Source organism: Panulirus ornatus, chromosome 27 (assembly GCF_036320965.1).
Source record: "Panulirus ornatus isolate Po-2019 chromosome 27, ASM3632096v1, whole genome shotgun sequence".
NCBI classification, from domain to species: Eukaryota; Metazoa; Arthropoda; class Malacostraca; order Decapoda; family Palinuridae; genus Panulirus; species Panulirus ornatus.
Genome location: NC_092250.1, coordinates 18,961,296 through 18,974,305, shown reverse-complemented (window position 1 = coordinate 18,974,305; position 13,010 = coordinate 18,961,296). Strand labels below are relative to the sequence as shown.

Below are 13,010 nucleotides of genomic sequence, written 5' to 3'. Positions count from 1 at the left end.
AGAGCGGGTACCTGGTCCCCCCAGCGTCCCTAAGATGGGTACCAGGACCCTCAGGGTCACCAGAGCGGGTACCTGGTCCCCCCAGCATCACTAAGATGGGTACCAGGACCCTCAGGGTCACCAGAGCAGGTACCTGGTCCCCCCAGCGTCACTAAGATGGGTACCAGGACCCTCAGGGTCACCAGAGCGGGTACCTGGTCCCCCCAGCGTCCCTAAGATGGGTACCAGGACCCTCAGCGTCACCAGAGCAGGTACCTGGTCCCCCCAGCATCACTAAGATGGGTACCAGGACCCTCAGGGTCACCAGAGCAGGTACCTGGTCCCCCCAGCGTCCCTAAGATGGGTACCAGGACCCTCAGGGTCACCAGAGCGGGTACCTGGTCCCCCCAGCATCACTAAGATGGGTACCAGGACCCTCAGCGTCACCAGAGCAGGTACCTGGTCCCCCCAGCATCACTAAGATGGGTACCAGGACCCTCAGGGTCACCAGAGCGGGTACCTGGTCCCCCCAGCGTCCCTAAGATGGGTACCAGGACCCTCAGCATCACCAGAGCAGGTACCTGGTCCCCCCAGCATCCCTAAGATGGGTACCAGGACCCTCAGCGTCACCAGAGCGGGTACCTGGTCCCCCCAGCGTCACTAAGATGGGTACCAGGACCCTCAGCGTCACCAGAGCAGGTACCTGGTCCCCCCAGCGTCACTAAGATGGGTACCAGGACCCTCAGCGTCACCAGAGCGGGTACCTGGTCCCCCCAGCGTCCCTAAGATGGGTACCAGGACCCTCAGGGTCACCAGAGCGGGTACCTGGTCCCCCCAGCATCACTAAGATGGGTACCAGGACCCTCAGGGTCACCAGAGCGGGTACCTGGTCCCCCCAGCATCACTAAGATGGGTACCAGGACCCTCAGCGTCACCAGAGCGGGTACCTGGTCCCCCCAGCGTCACTAAGATGGATACCAGGACCCTCAGCGTCACCAGAGCGGGTACCTGGTCCCCCCAGCGTCACTAAGATGGGTACCAGGACCCTCAGCGTCACCAGAGCGGGTACCTGGTCCCCCCAGCATCACTAAGATGGGTACCAGGACCCTCAGCGTCACCAGAGCAGGTACCTGGTCCCCCCAGCGTCACTAAGATGGGTACCAGGACCCTCAGGGTCACCAGAGCAGGTACCTGGTCCCTCCAGCATCACTAAGATGGGTACCAGGACCCTCAGGGTCACCAGAGCGGGTACCTGGTCCCCACAGCGTCACTAAGATGGGTACCAGGACCCTCAGCGTCACCAGAGCAGGTACCTGGTCCCCCCAGCGTCACTAAGATGGGTACCAGGACCCTCAGCGTCACCAGAGTGGGTACCTGGTCCCCCCAGCGTCACTAAGATGGGTACCAGGACCCTCAGCGTCACCAGAGCGGGTACCTGGTCCCCACAGCGTCCCTAAGATGGGTACCAGGACCCTCAGCGTCACCAGAGCAGGTACCTGGTCCCCACAGCGTCCCTAAGATGGATACCAGGACCCTCAGCGTCACCAGAGCGGGTACCTGGTCCCCCCCAGCGTCACTAAGATGGGTACCAGGACCCTCAGGGTCACCAGAGCAGGTACCTGGTCCCCACAGCGTCCCTAAGATGGATACCAGGACCCTCAGCGTCACCAGAGCAGGTACCTGGTCCCCCCAGCATCACTAAGATGGGTACCAGGACCCTCAGCGTCACCAGAGCAGGTACCTGGTCCCCCCAGTATCACTAAGATGGGTACCAGGACCCTCAGCGTCACCAGAGCAGGTACCTGGTCCCCTCAGCGTCACTAAGATGGGTACCAGGACCCTCAGCGTCACCAGAGCGGGTACCTGGTCCCCCCAGCGTCACTAAGATGGGTACCAGGACCCTCAGCGTCACCAGAGCAGGTACCTGGTCCCCCCAGCGTCCCTAAGATGGGTACCAGGACCCTCAGCGTCACCAGAGCAGGTACCTGGTCCCCCCAGTATCACTAAGATGGGTACCAGGACCCTCAGCGTCACCAGAGCAGGTACCTGGTCCCCCCAGCGTCACTAAGATGGGTACCAGGACCCTCAGCGTCACCAGAGCGGGTACCTGGTCCCCCCAGCATCACTAAGATTGGCACCAGGACCCTCAGGGTCACCAGAGCAGGTACCTGGTCCCCCCAGCATCACTAAGATTGGCACCAGGACCCTCAGCGTCACCAGAGCAGGTACCTGGTCCCCCCAGCATCACTAAGATTGGCACCAGGACCCTCAGCGTCACCAGAGCAGGTACCTGGTCCCCCCAGCATCACTAAGATTGGCACCAGGACCCTCAGCGTCACCAGAGCAGGTACCTGGTCCCCCCAGCATCACTAAGATTGGCACCAGGACCCTCAGCGTCACCAGAGCAGGTACCTGGTCCCCCCAGCATCACTAAGATTGGCACCAGGACCGTCAGCATCACCAGAGCAGGTACCTGGAGCCTTCAGCGTCGCTAAGATGGATACCAGGACCCTCAGCGTCACCAGAGTGGGTACCTGGAGCCTCCAGCGTCGCTAAGATGGATACCAGGACCCTCAGCGTCACCAGAACGGGAGCATGGACCCTCCAGCCTCACCAGAATGGTTACATGGGCCATCATCAGTATTTCAAATGACTGCTTTTCGTATTATGATGCCTTTAATTACCCCTTAGATTAATTATAATAGAATGAATAAGCTAACTACTCGACGAATTACACGAATTTATGGATTTTGACCACAGATTCGTTTTTAGCATACCTAAAAGTATGTATCCGTAAATTTTCAAGAAAATCCATATTTTGAAAAAATCCAGAAAAATCCAAGGCCTTGCATTTTGCTCAGATTTTCAACTTCTTCAGATTTTAATGGAAATTTGGGTATAGATGTTATTTTACATGCTGATTAAGTGTTTCGAGTCAAATGATTGCATTTTGTATTATGAAGCCTTTAATTACCCCTTAGATTAATTATAAAATTATTATGCTAATTACTCGACTAATTACACGATTTTTTGGGTTTTGACCACAGATTCGTATTCAGCATACCACTAAGCATCTATCCTGAAATTTTCAAGAAAATCCATTTTTTTGAAAAAAAAATCAAGAAAAATCCAAGGCCTTGCATTTTGCTCAGATTTTCAGCTTCAGATTTTAATGAAAACCTGGGTATAGATGTTATTTTACATGCTGATTACGGATTTCGAGTCAAATGACAAATCGTGTAATTATTCCAGTAATTAGAATATTAATCTTATTATAATTAATCTACCGGGCAATTAAAGACTTCGTAATATGAAAAGCAGTCATTTGACTCGAAATCCGTAATCAGCATGTAAAATAACATCTATACTCAGGTTTTCATTAAGATATGAAGAAGTTGAAAATATGAGCAAAATACTTTGCAAGGCCATATAATAATAGGCCTTGGATTTTTCTTGATTTTTTCAAAATATGGATTTTCTTGAGAATTTCAGGATAGATGCTTTTCGGTATGCTGAATACGAATCTGTGGTCAAAACCCAAAAATTCGTGTAATTAGTCGAGTAATTAGCATACCAATTTTATTATAATTAACCTTAGGAGTAATTAAAGGCATTATTAATGCGAAATGCTGTCATTTGACTAGAAATCTTTAATCAGCATGTAAAATAACATCTTTACGCAGATTTTTATTAAAATCTGAAGTTGAAAATCTTGATTTTTTTCAAAAAATGGATTGTCTTGAGAATTTCAGGATAGATGCTTTTAGGGATGCTGAATACGAATCTAGGGACAAAACCTAAAAATTCGTGTAATTAGTCGAGTAATTAGCATACTGATTTTATAATTAATCTAATGGATAATTAAAGGCATTAATAATGCGAAATGCTGTCATTTGACTCAAAATCCTTAATCAGCATGTAAAATAACATCTATACGCAGATTTTCATTAAAATCTGAAGAAGTTGAAAATCTGAGCACAATATTTTGCAAGGCCTTGGATTTTTCTTGATTTTTTAAAAAAAATGGATTTTCTTGAGAATTTCAGGGGAGATGCTTTTAGGTATGCTGAATACGAATCTATGGTCAAAACCTCAGAATTCGTGTAATTAGTCGAGTAATTAGCATACTGATTTTATTATAATTAATCTAAGGGGTAATTAAAGGCATTAATAATGCGAAATTTTGTCATTTGACTCGAAATCCTTAATCAGCATGTAAAATAACATATATACGCAGATTTTCATTAAAATCTGATGAAGTTGAAAATCTGAGCAAAATATTTAGGAATATCTGGGTATAGATGTTATTTTATATGCTGATTAAGTATTTGGAGTCAAATGACTGCATTTCGTATTATGAAGCCTTTAATTACCCCTTAGATTAATTATGATAGTATTAATATGCTAATTATTCGACTAATTACTCTAATTTTTGGGTTTTGACCACAGATTTGTATTCAGCATACCAGAAAGCATCTATTTTGAAATTTTCAAGAAAATCCATTTTGCTCAGATTTTCAACTTCAGATTTTGATGAAAATCTGGGTATAGATGTTATTTTACATGCTGATTAAGTACTTTGAGTCAAATGACTGCATTTCATATTATGAAGCCTTTAATTACCCCAAAGATTAATTATAGAATTAATATGCTAATTACTCGACTAATTACACCAATTTTTGGGTTTTGACGACAGATTCGTATTCAACATACCAAAAAGCATCTATTCTGAAAAGCATCTATTGCGAAAAAAATCAAGGAAAATCCATTTTGCATTTTGCTCAGATTTTCACCTTCAGATTTTAATGAAAATCTGGGTATAGATGTTATTTTACATGCTGATTAAGTATTTGGAGTCAAATGATTGCTTTTCGTATTATGAAGCCTTTAAGTACCCTAGAGATTAATTATGATAAAATCAATATGCAAATTACTCGACTAATTACACGAATTTATGGGTTTTGACCACAGATTCGTATTTAGCATCCCAAAATGCCTATATCCTGAAATTTTCACGAATAACGATTTTTCGAAAAAAAAATCAAGAAAAATCCAAGGATTTGCTCAGATTTTCAACTTCTTCAGATTTTAAAGAAAATCTGGGTATATATGTTATTTTACATGCTGATTAAGTATTTCGAGTCAAATGATTGCATTTCGTATTATGAAGCATTTAATTACCCTTTAGATTAATTATGATATAATTATGGTAATTACTCGACTAATTACACGAATTTTTGGGTTTTGACGACAGATTCGTATTCAACGTACCAAAAAGCATCTATTCTATTATTTTCAAGAGAATCCATTTTTTGAAAAAAAATTAAGAAAAATGGAAGGTTATATATAGTATATAGCCTTGTATTTTTCTCAGATTTTCAACTTCTTTAGATTTTAATGAAAATCTGGTAATAGATGTTATTTTACATGCTGATTAAGTATTTCGAGTTAAATGACTGCTTTTTGTATTATGAAGCCTTTAAGTACCCTAGAGGTTAATTATGATAAAATCAATATGCAAATTACTCGACTAATTACACGAATTTTTGGGTTATGACCAAGTGTTAATTAAACGCTTGATATTACGAAATGCAGTCCCTTGACTGCAAATGTTTAATTACCATATAGAGTAACATCTATACACTCATTTTCATTAAAATCTGGGTAAGTTGAAAATCAGAGCAAAATGGAAGGCGTTGAAATTATCTTTTTTTTTTTCTGAAAAAACGGATTTTCTTCAAAATATCATCATATATGCTTTTTATTATGCTGAATATGAATCTATGGTCAAAATCTAAAAATTCATATAATTAGTTGAGTAATTAGCATGTGAATATTATCAATTAATCCTAGTGTTGATTAAACGCATAATATTTCGAAATGCAGTCTTTTGACCTTAAATACTTATTCACCATATAGAGTAAAAATCTATACATAGATTTTCATTAAAATCTGAGGAAGTTGAAAATCTGAGGGAAATGCAAGGCATTGTACGTTTCTCGATTTTTTTGAAAGAATGGATTTTCTTGAAAATTTCAGCATAGATGCTCTTAAGTATGCTGAATAAAAATCTGTGATCAAAACCTAAAAATTCTTATAATTAGTCGAATGATTAGCATATTGATATTATTATAATTAATTCAAAGCTATAGTCTTGGATTTTTCTTGATTTTTTTGAAAAAATGTATTTTCTTGAAAATTTTATCATAGATGCTCTAAATTATGCTGAATAAAAATGAAGTATTTTTCATGCTGAATAAAAATCTGGTGTTAAAATTATCGTTTAGTCGTCTTTGTGACATTCAGGTTAGCTGTTAAATGAAGTCAATTTTAAATTATTTGTTTTTCCTTTGCATCGTATTTATTGAGTATATATCGGTGACTGAGAGCATTATGATATATTTTTCATGATTATTTTAAGTATAGAAGTTTTTTAATATCTTATCTTTCAGTTTTGAGAAAAAGTATTTTGAGCTAAAAAATACCCCAAACTATTCAGCGGCGTATCTAGGGGAAATACCGCCTATAGCAAACACTGACATTGTGCCCCTGGCTTGATTAAAAATGTACCTACAGTGGATGTATATAAAAATATATACAGTGTAATTAAAAACTGTTGCAGAGTTAGGCCAAACTTATATTTATATAAACTCTTAAAGACTTAAAGACTTATTTGATCAAAATTGTAACATAGAAGCGGTAATGCAACTGATAGTGGCAAAATATTTCTTTAGTTGAACAGTAGGCGAGTTTCTTTTTTTTATCTCATAAAACCAAACCGTTAAATGTCAATCGGGTAACATATGTCAAAAAACCAACCTGTTGAGTGGCGCCCCTCTTCAAGTGGTGCCCAAGGCACCTGCCCTACCTGCCATACCCTAGATACGCCACTGCCTGGTTGGGCACCAGGTCCTTCAGCGTCACCAGAAAGGGAGCATGGACCCTTAGCATCATAAGGATGGTTAGCTGGGCCCCTCAGCTTCAGAATGGGAGCTTGGACCCTCCAGCGTCATCAGGATAGGTACCAGGACCTTCGCCGTCATCAGAATGGGAGCTTAGACCCTCCAGCGTCACCAGGATAGGTACCAGGACCTTCGCCGTCATCAGAAAGGGAGCCTCGACCCTCCAGCGTCACCAGGATAGGTAACAGCCCCCCCCCCTCCCCCAGCGTCACCAGAACGTAAGCCTGAACCCTCCAGCGTCACCAGCACGGGAGCTTGGACCCTCCAGCGTCACCAGGATGGGTACCAGGACCCTCAGCGTCACCAGCACGGGAGCTTGGACCCTCCAGCGTCAAGAGGATGGGATAACTTGGCCCTCAGCATCACCAAAACGGGCGCTTGGAACCTCTAGCATCACCAGGATGTGTACCAGGGCCCTCAGCGTCACCGGGGACGAGTTCCTGGCCTTCTGGTTGTTCTTACCACGCTATTCCGGGTCCTTGTCTCTACTACCGTCCTTATTACCATGGTTTACACTCGTGTTGATAAAGACTCCAACGCCTTAATGTAACATACTGCAGATGATCAAGTGTCTGTTGGTCATCCCAGCCTGAGTCAGATCACAATGTTGCCAGCTTCCTGCAAGGGTTAGGAAGGTCTGCATTACTGCGTAAATCAGTATCAAGGTCTTTTTTTTTTTTTTTTTTTTGTATGGTTCATGCCGGGGATTTGTTTCCTGGAAGCAGTTGTGCGAAAAATGCCACAAAAACTAGCCCTTTTTTTTTTTTTTTTATTGTAACACCTGATTGTGTCGTGTGCCCACACCAGTCCGTCAGCCTCCCAACCATCGTATTTGCGTCCGTCTTTTGTTACCGGATGCGCAGTACCTCGACGCGTTGACTGTCGGATTAACCTAGCTTTGGACGTGGAGTATTTATACCTTAGCTTATTACCTGAACTATCTGTTTATAATCTGGACTCTCGGGGGGGTTGTTTACGACGCCACGGAGATTGCTTTGTGGGCATACGTCGGCTGCGGAGGCTCGTGCGACCGTACTAGTACGCATGGGGTGTGTGACGGAGGAGGAGGAGGAGGAGGAGGCCAGCTTTCCCCAAGAAGAGTAGTGCCTCGCTGTTTACGTCTGGCACAGTCGTTGTCAACGGTTGAATTCCCTTACGACCTGTGACCTGGAAGCGGCAGGGGCATTTGACCACTGACACCAGGACTCTCTCTCTCTCTCTCTCTCTCTCTCTCTCTCTCTCTCTCTCTCTCTCTCTCTCTCTCTCTCTCTCTCCCCGCCTCCGTCAGGTGTGTCGAGGTCGTCATCGGTCACTGACAGCGTTACCAAAGATGACAGGAATACGACTTTTGTGCTGGGACGTAGTCGTCAAATGACGACCCTGTGTGGACTGCTGTATCATTGTATTGTGTGTGATCTTGCGTGGCGCGGGTCGTGTATTCTTTCCAGTGATCACTTTTTACGATACTCATTCGCGTCATGGAAGACCAAAAAACGTATCCCACAGTCACGAATCGAGGCAAAACAAGAAAAAAAAAATCGCTCCACCAGTTTACAAGTGGTGGTAAGGTAGCGACGCCCTTCTTGCAAGGAACATTGGTCAAGACCATTGACTTATTTGGATAAGTTTAGCAAACACCTTCATCCTAGAATGACTCCAGACTTACAAAATGGACGTAGATTTAAAGAAAAATAGAACTTTATATATCTTTCTATATCGCGATGTAACATATAAACGAATAGCCTTCAGCACACGGACCTACGTCTATGTGATGGAGGTGGAGGTTCGTGCGTTGACGTCTTGGTAGTGATGATGATCATAGTAAAAGTACCATCCAAACGTGGACACTTGACGTGTTAACAGACGGGTTGGAAAACTATACCCGAGTGACGTGATCTGGCGTCGGTCTCCACCCACATCACACGATCAGGGGGGGGGGGGGGGGCAACACCATGCGCAAAAGGGGACATAGGTCACAAAGCGTCATAGTCAAACCCCCAGTGTGGGTTGATATTACGTAGGTTGTTACAAACCTGATTCTCAGTAGTTTCTTACTTACTAGATGCATAAAGCTGACACAGTCATAAGATTTTAGGGTATCATGTTGTTAACAATTGAAAGTAGTAACATTTTTTTGCAGTGTTTATTGACATCGATCCTACATTTTCACGTTCTATGACATAGTGATCTAGTCTTGTGTCCAAATCTTGGACCACAAATTTTACAGTTCACCTGGTTGACATGTCCAGATTGGCCAAAACGCCAATCGTACTTATATCCAAGCCTCAAGTCCAGCAGTTACAATATGCTGGTCTTATTACTTTCTCCATAGGCTTGTTATACTTTGGAGGGGCCCTTCCCCAGCCTCCATGACTCAGGAGTATCCTGGGGAGTCCTAATACTCCGTAAAGTTGATGTTGAGTAGCCGTCCCACGAGCTGCCACACCTTGAGAATGCTGGTGTTGAGGACCTGTGTGACGGTGAGGCTGCAGGAGGGGTAGAGCTCCTGACACAGGCTAGGTTGGCCCGTCACACCAGCCCGTGATGCCCTCAGGTACCGCCAGAACCTGTTCCTCTCGTCCTCCTGCACTGGTCCGTGGCGAGGGCTGCCGGAATAAGGTCGCTTGACGGATGTGGTTTTTTTTTTTTTAAGGACAGGATGAACAAGTGGACGCCCAGCGCCCCTAATGAGATCACGTCATTAACACACACACACACACACACACACACACACACACACACACACACACAAGTGGTGGATTTGAGTTACGACTTACCGAAGTTCCTTTAATAATATGTCCGACGCCGGGTAGTACTCCTCGGGACTGGTAGCAAGCTCACACAAGAGGCGCTGCCGACACGCTTCCTCCTCCACCTGCAGTACGACAAGTGGTTAGCGACCGCGTGAATGGACCTTGTGGTGGGCAGTTGTCGCCTCATTCAACTTCCGAAAACAAACAGTGCGCCTTACCCGCAGGAACATGAAGTACGACCTGAGCCTGGCGACCTCGGCGAGGTAGTGGGGGTCGTCGTACAGTTGGAGGTCGGCGTCTGGCAGGGGCGTGTCGGAGACCAGGTTGTGGTGCGGGACGGGATGACCCACTAGGGCACGACCGTGGTAGTGGTGTCGACGAGAGAGGATGGGCAGTGCCAGGGAGATGGGCACGTTCAGCAGGGCGGCTGGAGAAGTCAGGAAGCTGGATTAATATACATGAAATATTTTCTGCCGAAGAAGACTGGCCCTTCCGTTTATTTACCCTCGTTATCTGCAACTCTCTCTCTCTCTCTCTCTCTCTCTCTCTCTCTCTCTCTCTCTCTCTCTCTCTCTCTCTCATACACAATGGGTAGGTAGGTGGTCAGGTAATGGGAATGGGTAAGTGTCCGGGTTTAATGGTAACGGGAAGGCTGGGAGGCTGTGTGAACGTGAGAGGCGTGGTAGTTAATGAGTGTGTGTGGGGGGGGGGGGGGGGGTGGAGGTAATGGCTGGTTCGTGTTTATTCTTATCTCTCACATCGTTAGGGGGGGGGGCAGGATCGAGAGGATGATATGGAACACTGGGAGTGGGTGAGGAAGACAAGGTACAGGGGGGGGGGGGGGGGAAGGGACGAGAAAGATACTAACTTTAAAAAGTCGAATATTTTGGTAAATGAAATTAGATGCCTGAGTGTAGTCCACTACATATATGTTATTTCTTTATAGATCCAAGAGAGAGAGCGAGCACTGTGGTCCCCTCTTACACCGCCGACGTTGATGATCATGGTTACTGACGATGCTGGCCCGGTGCGACGATGCTGGCCAGGCGCCACACGTCTCACAACAAACCTAGGCTTGCATATCGGGTCTGGAGAGTCTCCATGGAAGCTACCGGTATTTAGCCATTTCTGTTTTAAGTAGCTCCCCTTATTATACAGTTATTTAATCACTTCCCCTTATGATTTTGTAACTCATGATTATTCAGTGTTGTATTATCAAAAATATAATCAGGTTTTGTATTATCTAAACATTATTTGGGTCATTTCAGAGTGCTCCAGCCAGTGTCTTGTCTGCAGAGAATGAGGAGAGCAAGACGGTGCCCAGGGCTACCCCTGGGCTGCCAGATGTAAATTATAGACTTCAGAGCAAGAGGAGAGCACATGCTTAGCAGATCATTCTTTTTATCAAGGCAAGCAACCCTTTTCTGGTCTGTATAAGGTTGAACCTCACTTACCGCTTATAGGGTTGATACACTTGCCAGTTTTATAAGGTTGAAATCTGTTACTACCTTTATGATAAGGTTAAGATGCTCTCTACCTCCTGTAAAGTTTAAGCTCATCATTAACTATTAAGAGGTTGAGAAACCTATCCTCAACCTCCTTGTAAGGTAGAGAAACACATTACTCCACCTCCTACATCTGTTAGTTATAGGGAACACCTTCCTCAACCTTCCTGTGGGTAGAGGAAGCACACACAAGTAGACTCTGGCCTTACATATGGTTAATGGAGACTCGGTGTTGATGTAGATATATCTGGCTTCCATCTCATCTGTCTCCTGCAAGGCCACCATCTTCACCATCATCACGATCACCACCATCTTCACTATCACACTGTGGAGGCGAGTGAAGAATATACACATATTAAAGAATAGGGACATAGGGACAATCATGTTGACACTTATCACCATAAATATTTTTATTGTCACCTTTCTCACCATTTTAGGATAATTTTGCATGTATGGAAGAGATATTGCAATTATGCATTGAAAAAAAAAGATTCACCCCAGGTTTCAGGTGATTTTGGTGACAGACAAAACCAGAAGTCACGTTTGGCATGGGTACTGTAGCCCACAGCAAACTTGAAAGTCATGTAATTAACATGATTAACCCCTTAAGTACAATGACTTATCTTTAGGACAACAGTGAAGCCCTTAAGTACACAGATTAACTCAGTGAGTAAGAGAGGTGCACAACAGTGAAGCCCTTAAGTACACAGATTAACTCCTAAGTAAGAGAGGCTGCACAACAGTGAAGCCCTTAAGTACACAGCTTAACTCAGTGAGTAAGAGGGGTGCCCAACAATGTTCTTAGGGGTCCTTTCTCCCTCCCTTGTTTTTAAAGGACTGATTAAAACAAGATCCCAGATGAAGACAACAGTGGCTTTGTAAACAAAGCAGAATGTGAGGTACTTTGTAGCTCTACATATGGAATACAATTTAATGGGATTTGGAGGAAAAATTTGAGTTCGGCCCCAGGAATAGGACCCCTTTCCCCAGGCGAGCCTGCCTTCGAGTCCTAACAACGACTTAAACATCCACAAGGGTCAAATCTTTGTATTTAAAGTCTTTGTTATGCTCAAGTTGCTAAAGTGTCTCTGACTCCTTGAGGCTCACTACAGAAGTATTGTAATGAATATCACTCAAACACTAGTGCGGAATACCAATTGGTGAAGAAGGCATAATTCCTAGAGACATTGCCAGTTATGAAGCAGACTTCAAAGAAATGCAGTTCATTGCAGTTTGTTCCGTCACACAGATGTCTTTTTTTGTAGAGTTACATGCACATTAGAGATATTGTATCAAAACTATGTGTACCTTAGGATTTTGATCCCCCAGAATTGATTAATCTCATCCACATATTTGTAATTCATAAGATATGTAGATGTTCGTGGTTCAGGTAATTGGAGGGAAGAACACAATATTTCTATAGGTTTATGGGTGCAGTGATTTCCAAGATAAGCAATAGACAATTTCCCTTTTGTGTGAGTTTGGTTTGTATTGAGGGCAAACACTGATACGGAGAATAACTCACCTCATCATCCTTATTTTCCACCAGCAGCTTTGAGCCCGTTCACATGGCCTTGCGTTCTCTTCCATACTGGCTGCTTGGCTTCCTGGACGACCTATATCCCTCACACACACCTCATGTCTCTCTCTCGTGGTATGAGGGACAGAGGCTTATCACTATCCCGTTAGGTGTGGGTGGGGAGGAGAGCTCATTACTTCCTGACGGTCATTAAGGTATCCAAGAGTCCATTGTTGTCAAATGATCTCATCTTTCTTGTTGGATTAGTGAAATATTCCCTCTGGCATATATA

The 13,010-nt window shown here is 44.3% G+C and overlaps 1 protein-coding gene and 1 long non-coding RNA gene across 3 annotated transcripts in view; one reads left to right on the top strand and one right to left on the bottom strand.

The window, feature by feature from the left end:
* LOC139757639 (uncharacterized) overlaps positions 1-11,491 on the top strand; it is a 34,844-nt gene extending 23,353 nt beyond the window's left edge. Inside the window, exons 6-7 of one of the 2 annotated variants that reach the window (XR_011714690.1) lie at positions 10,641-10,808; positions 10,963-11,427. This is a non-coding gene — a long non-coding RNA (uncharacterized lncRNA). Of the gene's footprint in view, positions 1-10,640 lie in introns of both variants that reach the window. The other variant, XR_011714689.1, reaches the window with a different exon arrangement.
* LOC139757637 (uncharacterized) lies at positions 9,071-13,010 on the bottom strand. Its single transcript, XM_071678310.1, has 5 exons — positions 12,725-13,010; positions 11,409-11,524; positions 9,913-10,121; positions 9,719-9,816; positions 9,071-9,547 (listed from the first exon to the last, which is right to left on the bottom strand). Exons 1-5 carry the CDS (start codon positions 12,787-12,789, stop codon positions 9,337-9,339), a joined length of 699 nt encoding a protein of 232 aa, XP_071534411.1. The 5' UTR covers positions 12,790-13,010; the 3' UTR covers positions 9,071-9,336.

Excerpts from the sequence above, each read along its gene's own strand:
- LOC139757637 (XM_071678310.1), bottom strand. The coding sequence starts at position 12,789 with ATGGAAGAGAACGCAAGGCCATGTGAACGGGCTCAAAGCTGCTGGTGG. Across the intron at positions 10,122-11,408 it reads CGAGTCTCCATTAACCATAT|CCGCCCTGCTGAACGTGCCC; the intron begins GTAAGGCCAGAG and ends TGACTTCTCCAG. Across the intron at positions 9,548-9,718 it reads ATATTATTAAAGGAACTTCG|CCCTCGCCACGGACCAGTGC; the intron begins GTAAGTCGTAAC and ends TTATTCCGGCAG.